The 18374-nt window shown below is 44.3% G+C and overlaps 2 protein-coding genes and 1 pseudogene across 5 annotated transcripts in view; 2 read left to right on the top strand and 1 right to left on the bottom strand.

Annotated features, from left to right (window-relative positions):
* The window catches only part of PLEKHA7 (pleckstrin homology domain containing A7), a 206990-nt gene extending 203322 nt beyond the window's left edge, over positions 1–3668 (bottom strand). For 3 of the 4 annotated variants that reach the window (XM_026487218.4, XM_057317202.1, XM_048215162.2), the window contains exons 1-3: positions 3561–3662; positions 3368–3444; positions 3216–3273 (exon numbers count right to left, since the gene is read on the bottom strand). In XM_026487218.4, coding sequence (XP_026343003.2) covers positions 3216–3273; positions 3368–3444; positions 3561–3646 — 221 coding nt within the window. In that variant the 5' untranslated portion in view covers positions 3647–3662. Of the gene's footprint in view, positions 1–3215; positions 3274–3367; positions 3445–3560 lie in introns of all 4 variants that reach the window. The other variant, XM_048215161.2, reaches the window with a different exon arrangement.
* Positions 3669–16293: 12625 nt separating this feature from the next.
* LOC130544686 (PDZ domain-containing protein 11-like) lies at positions 16294–16611 on the top strand. Its single transcript, XM_057317591.1, has one exon. The coding sequence runs from the start codon at positions 16294–16296 to the stop codon at positions 16609–16611; it is 318 nt and encodes a 105-aa protein (XP_057173574.1).
* Positions 16612–17877: 1266 nt separating this feature from the next.
* LOC113246631 (U6 spliceosomal RNA) lies at positions 17878–17977 on the top strand (annotated as a pseudogene).
* The last annotated feature ends 397 nt before the right edge of the window (positions 17978–18374 follow it).

Here is an 18374-nt window from a genome sequence, read left to right on the forward strand (position 1 = left end):
AGGATTCCTCCCCCCAAAAAAAAGAACATTCAGAAATGATCAGAACAAATCTCAGAAAGCTGACCGACTAAAGCAAAGCATTTTTTATGTGAGCAAAAGGAGAACAATTACTCCCAAACCCTTCAGTCTCTCAAGAAGTTGTCTCAGAAGGCGACTGCTTTCCCCTAGGCCTAGGAGGACCCTGGGGGTGGGGAGCCAGAGCTTGCTATAGGATAATCACTAGGGACTTCATAGAGTCACCACAGAAGAGTCAACAAAAGAGAGGATGGTCGGGAGGCTGTGGCAATGGCTGACAGAGGCCTACCCAGCCCTCAAGTCCCCCAAGTCAAGACTTAGCCTAGTATTTCATGGTAAAGACAGATACCGTCAGACAGGAACACCCATGTCTCCCCTCATCGAACCTACTGGCCTCTAGCACGGGCTCTGGCATGGGCAGCCCTCCCTCCCATCAAATGAATGAAAGGCCCTGTTCCCAGCTAGGACCCCTGAGACCTAAGCCCGGGATCCCCAGATCCCCGCCCTCTCACCTTGTCACTAACACTGCTCCAGGAACTGTCCCATCTCTTTCCTGCATCATCCATTTCTCCTTCTGTACTGGATCATTCCCAGCAGAACAAAACATGCTCTACCCTCTCCCACTAAAAAACAGATACCTCCACCCCCACCTCAAACCCACAACCTCCCCAATTCTCAGCTAATGTCTCAAACCTGCTTCATAACAAAACTGCCTGAAAGATTCACCTATGCTTATTGACCCCAATTCCACGCCCCATATTTTCCCCTCCACCTACTCCAGTCAGGTTCTGTCCTTTAAGCTTTCGTGAACCTCTCATTCTACTGGGTTTCCTCCTATCTCCTCAGTCTCCTTTGCTGGATCCACCTCTTTTCCCAACCTCTAAATGCTGCTATGTCCCAAGGCTTAGGTCATTTTACTGTCTACACTCTCTTCCAAGGTGAATTCAACTAATGCTGTGGCCTTGAACACCACCTACAATACCCAAATAGACCTCTGCAGTCCTCTCTCTCTCCTGAGCTTCAGGATCCATCCATCTGACTAGTGGACATACTCATATCTCAAATGTCAGAACAGGCTCTCGTGCTCTCCCCCACTCCAAGCCTGTTCCTCCTCCCAACCCTCCCATCTGATGATATGAGTTCCATCCATTCAGGTGCTTAAGCCTCTGGGAGTTATCTTTGACTCCTCTCTCTCTCACAGACTGCGTCCAAATCATCAAGCCTGATCTGACCACTTCAGATGAAAGCATCTCCAGTGTTACACGCTCAGTCAACAGCAACAGCCTGCTACTGCTATCCTGCCCACTACAGCTGCCCACCTACATACAGCCCACTCTACAACAGGGAGAATGATCTTTCTAAAAATGCACATCAAACCACATTGGTCCCCCACTTAAAACCCTCCAGTGATTTCTCACTGGGCTTAGAATAAAGTTTAAAAATCCCTTACCCTGCTCATAAAGTCCTACACCATCTGCTTTCTCCTATCTGTAACCTCTTCTCTTGTGACCTTCTCCCTTGCTCACCATATTCCAGCCACAATGGCCTCTCCACTCTGAACCTGAAGCTTTTTCTGCCTTAAAGCCCTTGCACTGGCTGGTCTCTTCTGGAAATGCTTGGCCATCTCATCAACACAAGGATGGCTCTTTCCTCTCATTCAAATTTTACCTTAAATGTCACCTATTCAGAAACACCACCAATGACCACCCAGTCACTTGATATCACATTATTTTAATTTTCTGCATGGTAGTTACCGCTGACACTATTCTTGATTTTTAAATTTATTTTTTGCTCCCTCTCCCCACCAGACTGCAAACTCCATGAGCATCCAGATATTATCTGCCTCATTCATTTCTGAGGTTCCAATGCCTAGAACAATGCGTGGCACACAAGGAGAAATCTAATAAATATCAATGAATGCAGTTATGCCCAGACAGGCCCACTGACTGACAAGTTCTGAGGTCTTAGCTCTCCAACTTCTCTCTCACACACAGACGTGAGGGAGGACCCCAGCCACAGTCCTAGTGTCCACTTGTATAAATCTCATCCACCAGAATTTCAAACATCCTACAAGAGCCCAAACTAGGGAGGAAGGATCCAGGACTTTCTGTGACCATCGAGCTTCGATGAGGCTGCCCCAGTACGGACTAGTAGTGTTTCCAGGTGGTGAAGAAAGGAATTCTGACTCACGGCCCCCAAAAGTAATAGCACTTGTCAGACCGCCGTCCAGACCTTGGCAAGTTCATTCATTCCGTAAACAAAGATTTACCGAGTGCCTACTTCGTGCCAGGCACTGGGCACAGGACCAAAAGCAGCTTCTGACCTCAGCGAGCTGACTGCCGAGCACGCAGAGCGTTACACAGAAACGCAGCAACACAGGTACCCGCCCGCTACCCGCCGGAGCGGGAAAGTAACGGCCATACTAATGCTCGCGGCTGGGCGGCGCCCTAGCGCACTGCCCCGCGATTTCAGGTCCCTAGCGCCAGGTCTGGGGTAACCTGGCTAGCGGCGCAACGCTCGCGGGCCTTTTCTGAACAACTACCGCTTGACTAGCGGAGGCAGAAGTGACTGCCCCGCGGAGCACCGGCTTTCCCAGACGCGCGGTGTTCGAGGAATATTATTGGCTGATGGGTTCCCTCCCCACCCCCCACCTCTCCCCCGCAGGCCCGCGCTCTGGATGGCCAGGGAGGTGCGGCTCCGACTCTCCACCACCATCCCAGAGAAAGACATCGGAAACCAAAGTCCTCCCCACACGAGATTCCCTCCGTCTCTACTCCCCACTTCCCAGCCCCCAGTTCCCAGACCCCGGACGCAACTCGTAGTTCCACTCTCCCCACCCCCGCCCACCCCGGTGGGGCACAGCCGGGGTCGGAGCTGCCCGGGACCCCGGCGGGGAGGCGTGTCCGGCCCCTCACACCAGCGCCCGAATCCCGCCCAACTGCAGGACCCGGGGGTAGGTTGCGGCCCCCGCCCCCTCTGTGGCCCGGACTGCGGGCCCCCAGCGGAGATGCGGACCCCGCCGCCCCTCTCCCGGAGCCCGCCGCACAACTCCGGCACACAAAACCCCACAGGGGTGCGGCCGCCGCGCTGTGCGCGCCAACTCGCCCGGGACCCGCGCGGGAGGCGGAGGGCGGGGGCGCGCGGCGGGAACCGGTCGGAGCCCGCCGCACAGGTGCGAGCGCGGCGCCCGGGTCACTCACTCGATGAAGTAGCTGGCTCCCTCTTCCGTGAAGCCCTCCTCCCAGCCGCGGGGCAGGTCTGCGGAAACGCCAAAAAAGTCGGGTCAAACTTGAGCCGCCCAGGCGCGCACCCCCCCGAGCGCTGCCCCCCGCCCCGCCGGCCCGGCTCCCACCTGAGCGGATCATGTGGCCCGAGTTCACTGGCTCTCCGGTGCGCGGGTGCAGCCAGGTCGTGCAGCGGAGCTCGTCACTGCGGGAAAGAGGCGCACCTGTTAGCGCCGCGGCCGCTCCGGGGGGCGCCCGCCCGGCCCCGCACCCCGCCCGGCCCCGCGCCCACGCCCGCGTGCCCGCTTGCCCGCGCCGCACTTGATGAGGAAGACGCGGCCGTCCCGGCACACGCCGTAGGACCAATGCTCAGGTAAAGTGTCCCGCCCGACCGCCGCCGCCGCCATGTTCGCCGAGCGCCGAGCCGCCGCGGCCGCCGCGGGGCGGGGGAGAGGGGGCGGAGGCGGGGGAGGGGGAGGAGGGGGCGGCGGGACGGCGGGCTCGGCCTGCGCGGGCCCCGGCGGCGGCCGGCGGCGCTCCATCGCGGCCGGCGGCGACGTCCCTGGAGTCCCGGGTCCCGGCACGGCCGCCGGAGTTCGCCGCCGCACGGGCCGACCCGAGCGCGGTGGCCGCGGCCTTTGTCCCCGCGCCTTCCCCGCCCCCAGCCCGCCGGCCCCGGCGCGCCCGCCGCGCGCCCCTTGGCCCCTGAGGCCCGGAGCCCCAGGCGGGGCCGAGGGCCGTGTTCGGGGCGCCGCGAGCAAACTCCGGAAACAAGGTGTGCCCCGAATGCTCCAGGGAACCCCACCCGACCCCCATGACAAACCTTCTGCCTCCGGGAACTGTACTTCTTTCTGAACCACGCAAACCTAAACAGGTGGCATCCATATTTCGAGCCTCGGTTTGTACCTTCCTCTGCAAAATAAAGTTACCAGTAAGTGCCACAAGGGATTGTTGTGCAGATTATATGAAGTTACAGTGGTGTAAAGTGCTTAACTGGACCCTGGCCTGGAGCAGGTGCTCTATTATTAATGGCAGGTCAAGCATGATTTCATTTTCCCAGGTTTGCAGCTCGCATATGAAGCAGCAGGGTGCAGGTTCTCCCCACATACACCATACACAGCCCCGAAGTTACTCGGATTGTAGGCTTCTGCCTTCGATTCCTGTCAAGTGACAGAGAGATGCTGTAGACCGGCTGTATCTCAGTCATCTTTAGAAGAGCAGACCCTCCAGACCGGGCCTCTAGTGAGGCCTCTAGAAAGTTCTTTACATGGCTGGAGCTTTCTGATAGTCAGGCCTGTGCTCGAATCTCAGCTCCTGGGGGGGTCTCTCCCCTGACCCCTTTGTCCAAAGGAGACCCTTTCCCTTCTCCCTTCACTCTCTGTTCCGTTACTTGTGTACACTCCATTGACATTCTTGTGCACGTGTGTGTGTTTATTGCCTTGTATGTTGTATATTAGCCACCTGCACACACACTAAAATTTCAGGGGGATGAGAGGAGGGAGGGACCTTGTTCTGTCTCATATACTGCCATATTCCCAATGCTTAGAGCAGGGCCTGACTGGTGTACACATTCAATAAATGCTGGAAAAGTGCATAATACACACTCCACACTGATATCCTGTATGCTGAGCATGGACATAGTAAACTGGACTCTGGGAGATGTCAAGCCCAACCTTCCAGCAGCATAGGCTGTAATTGGTGGAAAGGCTCACAGGAGACTCTAGGTAGTGTGGGCACTGTTATTCAGAAAGGCACCCCAGACAGTTGGACCCAGAAGGAGTGGTCAGGTTTGACTCAGAAGAGAGCATCCCAGAGGGGAAGGATGGGAGAACAAACACAGGCTCCTGGGAAGGGTATGGTATGTTGAGGCCATAAAGATGCCCTTCCTTGAGACAGTGTTGTTGGGGAAGGTGGCTGATAGGAGTTAAAAAGAGGGAGTTGGTGTGATTGTGGAGACCACTGAACATCTGTTTGAGAGGGTCTCCAGCCTTCGAGGAGGTTCTTGAGCAAATGACAATGAGAAAGTTGTGTTTTTATTCTTAAATATTAATTCAAAATCATAATGAAATGGGCAAAGGATATGGACACAGTTCATAGAAAAGTAATACAAGTGGCTTCTAAACAAACAAAAAGAAGGATGCCTGGGTGGCTCAGTCAGTTAAGCATATGCCTTCAGCTCAGGTCATGATCCCAGAGTCCTGGGATCGAGTCCCACATTGGGCTCCTTGCTCAGCAGGGAGCCTGCTTCTCCCTCTTGACTGCCGCTCCCCCCGCTTGTTCTCTCTCTCTCTGACAAATAAATAAAATCTTAAAAAAAAAAAAGATACTCAACCACCTCATAATAACAGATTAAAATTAAGGTGAGATACTATTTTTTAGATATCAGGTTGGCAAAAATGTGCATTGTAGAGAAAGACATTCATTGTTGGTGGGACTATAAAATGGTTGTCTCTTTGAAGGCAATTTGGCAACAGCTATTACAATTTAAATGCAATACCTTTTGACCTAGTAATTCCACTACTAGAAATTTATCTTACATTGGTGCTCAGAGACACAAAGACCTGTGTACCAGAGTATTCACTGCAACATTGTCAATAGTTACAAAGACTGGATACAACCTAAATGTCTGTCAAAAAAGAACAGGTTTGTATGGTGATGTTAACTAGATTTAGTATGGTGATATTTTGCAATATATAGAAATATTGAACCATTATGTTGCACACCTGAAACTAATATAATGTCATGTGTCAATCATGCCTCAACTTAAATAGAAAAGAACAGGTTAATTAAATTAAGTCATACTGCTACAATGGGATGCTATTCAGCTGCTAAAAAGAATGAGCTAGCAGTGAAAAAAAAAAAAAAAAAAAACAAACAGTACCATATGTCAAGGGACCTGAGAAGAGTCTCACCCACATGTTGCGTTGGGCAATGGGCATACATACCTTGGTCCCACTGTGGACCTTCAGTGGCCCATGAATCAACCCCAGCTTCTCCCAGCCAGCAGCCCCTGGAGAGCACTGTCTTAGACAATCACTTACAGATGAGAGAGTCTTTGTAGAAGTACAGGTTTCCAGTGAAGAAGTTCCAGCACACAGCTGGAGGAAAAACACAAGTTTAGATGCATTGAAGAAGGTAGTTACCAAAAACTAGAGGAGGTGACTGCTCTTTCAAATATGGAGACAGCAATACAAAACTTCAAGGAATGTGAAACATAGACCACGATAATCTTTCAGTAACCAGTCTCAGTATGGAGACCTGCAATTTACCCAATAGATAATTTGAAATACCTGTTTTAAGGAAACTCAATGAACTAAAGGAAAACACAGAAGAGAATCCAATGAAATCAGGAAAACAATACATGAACAAAATGAGAAGTTTAACAAAGAGAATTCATAAAAAAAAGAACCAAACAAAAATTCTGAAGCTAAAGATAAAATGAATGAAGTGAAAACTGCAATAGAAACCATCAACAGGGGGCGCCTGGGTAGTGCAGTCGGTTAAGCCCCTGACTCCTGGTTTCTGCTCAGGTCCTGATCTCAGGGTCATGAGATGGAGCCCTGTGTCTCGCTCTGTGCTCGGCTCAGAGTCTGCTTGGGACTCTCCCTCTCCCTCTGCCCTTCCCCATCCCCTCAAATAAATAAATAAATCTAAAAAAAAAAAAAAAAAAACTCAAAAACCCAACATCAGGATGGATCAAGAAGAAAGAATTTGTGAGTTAGAAAGATAGGAACTTTGAAATGATCCAGTCAGAGGAGAACAAAGAAAAAAGAAAGAAAAAGAGTGAAGACAGCCTACATGAATTATGGCATACCATCCAAAGAAATAATTTAGGGGCGCCTAGGTGGCTCAGTCGGTTAGGCGGCTGCCTTTGGCTCAGGTCACGATGCTGGGGTCCTGGGATGGAGCCCCACATCGGGCTCCCTGCTCAGTGGGGATCCTGCTTCTCCCTCTCCCTATGCCTGCTGCTCCCCGTGCTTGTGCTCTCTCTCTCTGTCAAATAAATACATAAAATATTAAAAAATAATAATAATTTATGAATTACAGAGTTCTAGAGGGAGAAGGGGGAAGAAAGCTTATTTAAAGAAATAATGGCTGAGAACTGCCCAAATCTGGCGAGAGGTTTGGATATCCAAGTTCAAGAAGCTCAAAGAGACCCTCTCTAAGACACATTATAATAAAAGTGCCAAAAATGAAAGACAAAGAAGGAATCTTAAAAGTAGGAAGAAAAAGAAGCATGTAACTTACAAGGAACCCCCATAAGGCTATCAGCAGATTTCTTAACAGAAGCCTCAGAGGCTAGGAGAGAATGGGATGATACATTCAAACTGCTAAAAGAAAAACAAAATAAAACAAAAACTACCAACCAAGAATACTCTACCTGGCAAAGTTATCCTTCAGAAATGAAGGAGAAATAATTTCCCAGAAAAACAAAAGCTAAGGGAGTCCATTACTGCTAGACCTGACTTAAAAGAAATGCTGAAAGGAGTTCTTTAACTTGAAATGAAAGGATACTAATTAGCAACAAGAAAACATACCAAAATATAGAACATGCCGGTAAAGACAAGTATATAGACAAATTCAGAACACTCGTGATACTGTGAGGCAGTGGTATGTTAACCATTTAACTCTAGGATAAAGGATGCAGGACAAGAATATTAAAAATAACTACAATATTTCTTAGTGAATATACAATATAAAAAGAGGTAAATTGTGACATCAAAAACAAAAAAGGAGGAGAGCAAAAGGGTAAAGATTTTCTGTGCAACCAAAGTTAAGTTGTTATTAGCATAAAATGGACTGTTCTGTCTATATGATGTTTGATGTAAGCCTCATGATAACCACAAAGCAAAAACCTACAGTAGATTCACAAAAGATAAAGAGAAGGGTATCAAAACATACCACTAAGGAAAAGCATCATTTCACAAAGGAAGGCAGCAAGAGAGGAAGAAAGGAACAAATGAACTATAAAATAGCCAGAAAACCATTACTAAAATGCATTAGTAAGTCCTTACCTATCAATAATTACTCTGAAGGTAAATGGTTAAATTCTCCAACCAAAAGGCATGGAGTGGCTGGATAGATTTAAAAAAAAAAAACAAAAACAAGACCTGGTACACCTGGCTGGCTCAGTTGGAAGAGCATGCAACTCTTGATGTCAGGGTCATGAGTTGAAGCCCCACCTTGGTGTAGATATTACTTAAAAGTATACAGAGGTGCCTGGGTGGCTCAGTGGGTTGAACATCTGACTCTTGGTTTCGGCTCAGGTCATGATCTCATGGGTTGTGAGATCAAGCCCCAAGTCCAGCTCCCTGCTCAGCAGGGAGTCTGCTTGAAGAATCTCTCCCTCTGCCCCTCCCCCTACTTGCTTTCATTCTCTCTCTCTAAAATAAATAAATATTTTTTAAAAATAAATTAAATAAACTTTTTTAAAATTTTTAAAAATTAAAAAAAAAAAGACCCAACTATATGGTGCCTATACGAAACTCATTTCAGCTGTAAGGACACACATAGGCTCAAAGGGAAGGGTTGGAGAAAGATATTCCATGTAGATGGAAACCTAAAGAGAGCAGGGTAGCTATTCTTATATTAGAGAAAAATAGACTTTAAACCCAAAACAGTGACAAGAGACAAAGAAGAGCATTATATAATGATAAGGGGATAATTCATCAAGAAGATAAGCTTAAAAATATATGCACCCAACATTAGAGCACCCAACTATATTAAGCAGATACTAACAGATCCAAAGGTAGAAACAGAAAATATAATAATGGTAGGGGACTTCAATATCACACTTTCAACAATGGATAGGTCATCCGGACAGGAAATCAATAAGGAAACAATGGACTTGAATGACACTTTAGACCAAATGGACCTAACAGACATTCGCAGAACATTGCATCCAGCAGCAGCAGAGCACACATTCCTGTCAAGTGCACACAGAACATTCTCCAGGAGAGATCATGTGATAAGTCACAGAACAGGTCTTAGCAAATTTAAGAAGATTGAAATCATACCAAGTATCTTTTCTGACCCCAATGATGTGAAACTAGAAATCAATAACAGGAAGAAAACTGAAAAATTAGCAAATACGTGGAAATTAAATAAAATACTCCTGGGGCGCCTGGGTGGCTCCGTCAGTTAAGTGTCCAACTCTTGATTTGGTCTCCAGTCATGATCTCAAGGTCATGAGATAGAGCCCCATGTCAGTGGGGAGTCTACTTGAGATTCTCTCTCTCCATCTGCCCTTCCCCCTGCGCGCTCTCTCTCTCTTCCTCTCTCTCTCTCCCTCTCCCTCTCTCAAATAAATAAATAAATCTTTTAAAAAAATACTCCTGGGGCACCTGGCTGGCTCAGTCAGTAGAGCATGCAACTCTTGATCTCCAGGTCATGAGTTTGAGCTCCATGTTGGGGGTCCAGTTTACTCAATTAAAAAAAAAAAAATTAAATAAATAAATAAATAATATACTCCTGAATGAGTATGAGTCAAAAAAGAAATGGGCCAAAAAAGAAATCAAAATAGCAAACTAAGAGGTGCCTGGATGGCTAAGTTGATTAGAAATGCTTTCCACTCAGGATCCTGGAGTCCCAGGATCGAGCCCTATGTCAGGCTCTGCACTCGGCTGGGAGCCTGCTTCTCCCTTTGCTCCTCCCAACTCGTGCTCTCTCTTGCTCTCTCTCTCACTCTCTCTCAAATAAATAAATAAATAAATAAAATCTTTTAAAAAGCTAGCAAACTAAGCCCAAATTTAGCAGAAGGAAGGACATAACAAAGATCAAAGCAGAAATAAATGAAATAAAGACCAGAAAAACAATAAAAAAGATCAATGAAAACTAAGAGCTACTTTTTTGAAAGGATAAACAAAATTGACAAATATTTACCTAGACTAAGAAAAAAAGAGAAAAGACTCAAAATCAGAAATGAAAAAGAGGGCACTACAACTGTACAAATAGAAGGAATCATAAAGATTACTACGAACAGAGGCCCACAAATTGGATAACCCAGAAGAAAGGATAAATTCATTGAAACATACAACCTACCAAGACTTAATCATGAAGAAACAGAAAATCTGAACAGACCAATAGCAAGCAAGAAGATTGAATCAGTAATCAAAATCTCCCAACAATGAAAATCCCAGGACCAGATGGTTCCCATGGTGAATTCTACTAAATTTAAAAAGTTAACACCAGTCCTTCTCCAACTCTTCAAAAAAATTGAGCAGAAGAGACCACTCCCAAATTCATTTTAAGATGCCAGCATTACCCTGATACCAGTGCCAGATAAGAACACTACAAGAAGGGTGCCTGGGTGGCTCAGTCCATTAAGTGTCTGCCTTCAGCTCAGGTCATCCTGGAGTCCTGGGATCGAGCCCCGCATCAGGCTACTTGCTCAGCCAGGAGCCTGCTTCTCCCTCTCCCTTTGCCCTTCCCCTCCATTTGTGTTTGCTCTCCATCTCTCTCTCTCTCAAATTTAAAAAAAAAAAAAAAAAAAAGAACACTACAAAAAAGCTACAGGCCAATAGCCCAATGAATATAAATGCCAAATTTCTCAACAAAACATTAGCAAACCTAATTCAGCAGCACATTAAAAGGATGTTCTATGTACTATGATCAAGTGGGATTTATCTCTGGGATGAAAAGATGGCTCAACATATGCAAATCAATAAATGTGATATACCACATATTAGAATGAAAGATAAACATTGGGGAGATTACACACACACAGAGTGGAATATTACACAGCCATAAAAAGGATGAAATCATGCCATTTGCAACAACATGGATGGACCTAGAGGGTATTGTAAGTGAAATAAGTCAGACTGAGAAAGACGGGTAGTATATAATTTCACTCATTTGTGGCATCTAAAAAACTAAACAAATAAAAAGCAGAATCAGAACTATAAATACAGAGAACAAACTGATGTTTGCCAGAGGGGTGGGTGATGGGAGGATGGGCAAAATAGGTTAAAGGGAGTGGGAGATATAGGCTTCCAGGTATGGAATGAAGAAGTCATGGGGATAGAAGTCACAGCATAGGGAATACAGTCAAAGATATTTTTTTAAAGATTGACTGATGATTGATTGATTGATTTGAGAGAGAGAGTGGGGGGAGGGGTAAGGGAAGAGGGAAAGAGAGTCTCAAGGAGACTCTGCAGAGCCCAACATGGGGCTCAATCCCACAAATCACCACCTGAGCTGAAACCAAGAGTCGGACGCTTCACCCACTATGCCACCCTGGTGCCCCGAAGATATTTTAATAGCATTGTCTGGTGACAGTTGGTAGTCACACTTGTGGTGAGCATAGCATCATGTATACACTTATTGAATCACTATGTTATACATCTGAAACTCATCAAGATTGTGTATCAACTACACTCAAATAAAAAATCTTTTTTTTTTAATGATTTTTTTATTATATTATGTTAGTCACCATACAGTACATCCCTGGTTTCCGATGTAAGGCTTGATGATTCATTAGTTGCGTATAACACCCAGTGCACCATGCAATACGTGCCCTCCTTACTACCCATCACCAGTCTATCCCATTCCCCCACCCCCCTGCCCTCTGAAGCCCTCAGTTTGTTTCTCATAGTCCATAGTCTCTCATGCTTCATTCCCCCTTCTGATTACCCCCCCTTTCTTTATCCCTTTCTTCCCCTACTGATCATCCTAGTTCTTATGTTCCATAGATGAGAGAGATCATATGATAGTTGTCTTTCTCTGCTTGACTTATTTCACTTAGCATTATCTCCTCCAGTGCCGTCCATGTTGCAGCAAATGTTGAGAATTCGTTCTTTCTGATAGCTGAGTAATATTCCATTGTATATATGGACCACAACTTCTTAATCCAGTCATCTGTTGAAGGGCATCTCGGCTCCTTCCACGATTTAGCTGTTGTGGACATTGCTGCTATGAACATTGGGGTGCATATGGCCCTTCTCTTCACTACGTCTGTATCTTTGGGGTAAATACCCAGTAGTGCAATTGCTGGATCAAAGGGTAGCCCAATTTTTAACTTTTTAAGGGACCTCCACAGTTTTCCAGAGTGGCTGTACCAACTTGCATTCCCACCAACAATGTAGGAGGGATCCCCTTTCTCCACATCCTCTCCAACAATTGTTGTTTCTTGCCTTGTCTATTTTTGCCATTCTAACTGGCGTAAGGTGGTATCTCAGTGTGGTTTTGATTTGAATTTCCCTGATGGCTAATGATTTTGAACATTTTTTCATGTGTCTGTTAGCCATTTGTATGTCTTCATTGGAAAAGTGTCTGTTCATATCTTCTGCCCATTATTAAAAAATCTTTTTAAAAATTAAAAGGGTCACCTAGCTCGCTAAGTCAGTGGAGCATGTGACTCTTGATCTTGGGGTTGTGAGTTCAAGCCCTATGTTGGGTGTAGAGATTACTTAAATAAAATCTTTTAAAAAATAAAAAGACGTAGGTAGTAAGCAAACAGAAGGAATGCTAGCCATAGTCCTAAAGTAAGGCTCTGGATACCTTAGTCATTGGATCCTAGGTGAGGTCTGGAAATATTGGGGGGAAAGATGGAAAGTCCTACACCAAAATCTTGACAAAGCAATTATCTTTGGGTGGCATGAATATTTTTATTTTCTTTGTGTGTGTGTGTGTGCATACTTTCACTTTCCGTCAATTATAAAATGGACATTATAAAAAAGTAAACATCATATCTCAAAAGATAAAAGTTATTTGACAAAGTACAACATCTTTTCGTGATTGAAGACTCTCAACAACTTGGGTACAGCAGGAACACACCTCCACATAAGAGAGGTCATATATAAGAAACTGATGGCTGACATCATCCTTAACTGTGAAAGGCTGAAAGCTTTTCCTCTAATCTAAGATCAGAAACAAGACCATGGTGCCCACTTTCACCGTTCCCATTCAACATAACACTGGAAGTCCTAGCCAGAGCAACTTGGCAAGAAAAAGAAATAAAAGGCATCCAAATTGGGAAAGAAGAAGTAAAATTGTCTTGTTTACAGATGACATGATCTTGTACATAGAAAATCCTAAAAATTGCACCAAAAAAAAAAAAAACCTGTTATAACTAATTAACAAATTCAGTACAGTTGCAGGATACAAAACCAACATACAAAACTCAGTTGCATTTCTATAGAATAACAACAAAATATGTGCAGAAGAAATAAAGAAAACATTCACAATAGCATCAAAAGCAATGAAATTCTTAGGAATAAATTTAACCAAGGAGAAGAAAGATCTTTGCAATGAAAATTATAAGGCTTCAATGAAAGAAATTAAAAAGGACACAAATAAATGGAAAGATACCCCATGTTTGTGGATCAGAAGAATTAATATCATTAAAATGTCCATACAACCCTAAGCCATTTAGAGATTCAATACAATCCCTACTGAAGTTCCAGTGGCATTTTTAACAGAAATTGTAAAAACAATCCTAAAATGCATATGAAACCACAAAAGACTCTGAATAGCTAAAGCAATCTTGAGAAAAAAGAACAAAGCTGGCAGAACCCCAGATTTCAAGCTATACTACAAAGCTATAATAATCAAAACAGTATGGTATTTGCATAAAAATAGACCAGTGTAACAGAATAGAGTGCCCAAAAATAAACCCTCACATATATGGTCAACTAATATTTGACAAAATAAGCCAAAAATACCCAATGGGGAAAGGATAGTCTCTTCAATGAATGGGGTTGAGAAAACCAGATAATCACATCCAGAAAAAATGAAATTGGATCCCTATTTTACACTATCCACAAAAATTAACTTAAAGTGGATTAAAGACTTAAGACCCCAAACCATTAAACTCCTATAAAAGAGCATAGAGATGGGGCACCTGGGTGGCTCAGCTCGTTAAGTGGCTGCCTTCGGCTCAGGTCATGATCCCAGGGTCCTAGGATTGAGCCCCACACTGGGCTCTCTGCTCAGCGGGGAGCCTGCTTCTCCTTCTGCCTGCCACTCCCCCTACTTGTGCTCACTCTCCTCTGTCAAATAAATAAATAAAATCTCTAAAAAAAAAAAAAAGAACATAGAGAAAAAGCTCCTTGACATTGGTCTTGGCAATGATATTTCAGATATGCTACCAAATGCATAAGCATCAAAAGCAAAAAAAATAAAAATAAAAAATAAGCGGGACTACATCGAACTAACAGCTTCTGCGAAGCAAGAGAAGCGATCAACAAAATGAAAAGGCGACCTACAGAATGGAAGAAAAAACATTTTAAAAGCCTATATCTGATAAAGGGTTAATATCCAAACTAAGGAACTCATACAAGTCAATAGCCAAAAACAATCCAACTAAAAGTGGGCAGAAGATCTGAATATTTTTCCACAAATGGCCAACAGATACGTGAAAAGATGCTCAGCATCGCTAATCACGAGGAAAATGCAAATCAAACTCCCCATGAAATATCACCTCACACCTGTTAGAACGACTCTCATCAAAGAGACGAGAAATAATCCGTGTTGACAAGGATGTGGAGAAAAGAGAGACCTTGTGCACTATGGGGGAGTGTAAATTTGTACAGCTACTATGGAAAATAGTATAGTGTTTCCACAAAAAATTAAAAATAGGGGCACCTAGATGGTGCAGTCAGTTAAGGATCCTACTCTTGATTTTAACTCAGGTCCTGATCTCGGGATCCTCTCTCTCTGCCCCCCACCGCTGGTGCTCTCACTCTCTCGCAAATAACTTTAAAAAATTAAAAATAGAACTGCCATATCATCCAGCAATCCCACTTCTGGGTTTACATCCAAAGGAAATGAAAACAAAGGAAAGAGGGGCGCCTCGGTGGCACAGCGGTTAAGCGTCTGCCTTCAGCTCAGGGCGTGATCCCGGCGATCTGGGATCGAGCCCCACATCAGGCTCTTCCGCTATGAGCCTGCTTCTTCCTCTCCCACTCCCCCTGCTTGTGTTCCCTCTCTCGCTGGGTGTCTCTCTCTCTGTCGAATAAATAAATAAAATCTTTAAAAAAAAAACAAAAACAAAGGAAAGAGCTATCTGCACTCCCACGTTCACTGCATGAAATGTATTTACTGTAGCCAAGATATGGAAACAACCTAGATGTCTGTCAACAGATGACTGGATAAAGAAGTTGTGAGATGTATATAGATACAGGTATCTATATCTAAATGAGGATATAGATATATAGAGAGAGAATACATTCTATAGAATATTCTATATTCTAGGTGAACTCCTAGAAACCATAGGAGTTCACTCCATAGGTGAACTCCTATAGAATATTCTATATTCTATAGAATATATAGAATCTATATATAGAATCTATATATAGAATCTATAGAATATTCTAGAATATAGAATATTCTATATAGAGAATATAGAGAATAGAGATATCTATCTATATTCTCATATATATATGAGAATATTATTCAGTCATGAACATGCTACTTGTGACAACATGGATAGACCTTGAGAGCATTACGCTAAGTGAAAAAAGTCAGAGAAAAATAAATACTGTGATAGCACTTCCACGCAGAATCTAAATTCATAGGTGAACTCCTAGAAACCGAGAGTAGAGTGGTGGATGCCAGAGGGTAGGGGATACGGGGAGACGTAGTCATAGTGTCCAAACATCTGGTTTTAAGTTCTGGGGATCTAATATACAGCATGGTGATTATAGTTAACAGCACTGTATTATATACTTGAAAGTTGCCGAGAGACTAGATCTTAAACGTTCTCACCACAAAAAAGAAATGGTAATTACGTGAGGTGATGGAGCTGTTAGCTAATGCTACTGTGGTAATCACTTCACAATCTGTAAGCATCAAATCAACACGTCTTACTTGTTAAAACTAATACATAAATAACCATAAATACAAATATATATAGTAGATGAAAACACAAGAAACAGGTTAAGTGATTGTTCCAGTGGTAGTGATGGGAAGAGACTTACTTTTCCTTGTGTTCCTTTTTGTACTGTTTGATATTTTTATCGTTTAAAACGTATATGTGGAATTGGCAGCGAGCGCAGCCTGAGGTGGCTGAGGCCGGCTGTTGGGGCCTTGGAGATGGACGGCTAGATTCTTTATGATGACTACCTGGCAGTTTTCCTCCTTGCCTGTGAGCACCGCCGCCCCCCTCCCTGCCCCTACACGGATTCCTCCTCTGGAGGGGGTATGCCACGAAGGCTACAACAATGAGTTGACCCAGTTTCTGCCCCCAGTCATCACACTGAAGAAGCCGCCTGGAGCTCAATTGGGATTTCACATCCAAGAAGGAGAGGCCTCCCAGCTAGGTGTCTTCATTTCCAAGGTGATTCCCTACTCTGACACACATTGGGCAGGACTTCAGGAAAGAGACCAGACCCTAGCTGTGAATGATGTGGATTTCCAAGAGATTGAGCACTGAAGACAGCCAGCAAAGTCAGCACGCGTGTCTGCGTCTCCCTGTATAAGCGTCATCACCAGGAGAGGACTGTGCACTGGAGAGTTACAACCCACGGCCCTATGCTTGGAATCTGCTGGGAAAAGCTGGCTAGGCCCCAGGGCCGCCATTGGGGAAACCATCCCTGGCGGAGTGGAGTGGGGAGGACAGGGAGACAGTGAGACCCTGCACTGAGCCAGCTAACCAAACACATCATCCAAACTACTGTACTGTCAGTGCCCTAGTTTCGCAGGTTGAGTCTCATTCCTGGAAAGGAAAAGGACGATGATGTCTAGGTAAAACCTAGCCTATGGAGAACCCTGCTAGGAAAGGCAACTGACATTTACCGAATACCGTGTTTTAGGCACTTACATATGTCATATCGTTTTCATTAGAGTATAGAAATCAGAAAAAAAAGAATCTTGGAGGCCTTCCATCCAATCTGCCTAGCCATCTCCTCCCATCTTTGTACTACCAGTCTCATACTTTGGAGATTCCAGTGGGACCTGTTTCCCCCTCTTCTTCCTTCTCCTATTCTCCCCCCCGCCAAAAAAAGTAAAATGTAACATTGGAGGAAAAACAAAGTATATGTATACTTAAGGATAAAATAATGCAATTCAGGGATGCCTGGGTGGCTCAGTTGATTAAGGATCTGCCATCAGCTCAGGTCATGATCTCAAGGTCCTGGGATTGAGTCCGGGAAAGGGGTCCTTCCCCGGCGAGGAGCCTGCTTCTCCCTCTGCCTGCCGCTCCCCCTGCTTGTGCTCTGTCTCTCTCTCTCTCTCTGACAAATAAATAAATAAATAAAATCTTTTAAAAAATGTAATTCATCAAAAGAGCCAATAAGAGATACCATGAAATTATCTCAGTAAATGTCAAAAGATTTATTTGATAAAAACCATCGCTAATTTTTAAAATTACGCTAGAATCTAAAATTAAAAATAGTGACGGTATCAAATGCTGGTGAATATGCAGAGAAACTGTATCTCTCACACTTTGCTAGTGGGAATGTGAAATCTCATAGCCATCCTGGAAAGTAGTTTTGGCAGTTTCTTTAAAAAATAAATATTCACTTACCGTATGACCCAATAATCCTACTCCTGGACATTTATCTCAGAGAAATGAAGCACATGTTCACATAAAAACTTGTGCATGGTTGGTCACAGCAGCTTTTTGTAATGGACAAAAACTGGAAACAAACAGAATGTTCTACAATAGGTGAATGGTTAAAAAAAACCTGTGGTACAGTGCTTGCTTCAGCAGCAAATTTACTAAAATTGGAACAGTACAGAGGTAAGCATGGTCCCTGCACAAGAATGACATGCAAATTCCTGAAGTGTTTCATATTAAGAAACAAAATAAAACTGTGGTACTTCACATGGATACTACTTGGTAATAAAAAGGAACAAACTATTGATACAACAACTTGAATGGATGGCCAGGCATTATGCTGAAAAAGCCAATTTGAAAAGGTTACATATTATACGATGCCATACATTCTCAAAATAAGAAAAATTATAAAGACAGAGAACTGATTAATGGTTGCCAGGGACTAGGGATGGTGGTGGGGCGAGGGAAAGATGTGGCCGTAAAGGAATGGCATGCGGGAGGTCTTTGTAGTGATGAAACCATTCTCTATCTTGACTGCCATGGCGGCTACACAGGTGGATAAGATGACTGTAGCAGTACACATTGTACCAATGTCAATGTTCTGCTTTTGCTATTGTCCTGCAGTTACATACGATATA

This window comes from Ursus arctos, unplaced genomic scaffold, assembly GCF_023065955.2.
Source record: "Ursus arctos isolate Adak ecotype North America unplaced genomic scaffold, UrsArc2.0 scaffold_23, whole genome shotgun sequence".
Classification (NCBI taxonomy): Eukaryota; Metazoa; Chordata; class Mammalia; order Carnivora; family Ursidae; genus Ursus; species Ursus arctos.

Coding starts and splice junctions, on each gene's coding strand:
- LOC130544686 (XM_057317591.1), top strand. CDS start 16,294: ATGACTACCTGGCAGTTTTCCTCCTTGCCTGTGAGCACCGCCGCCCCC.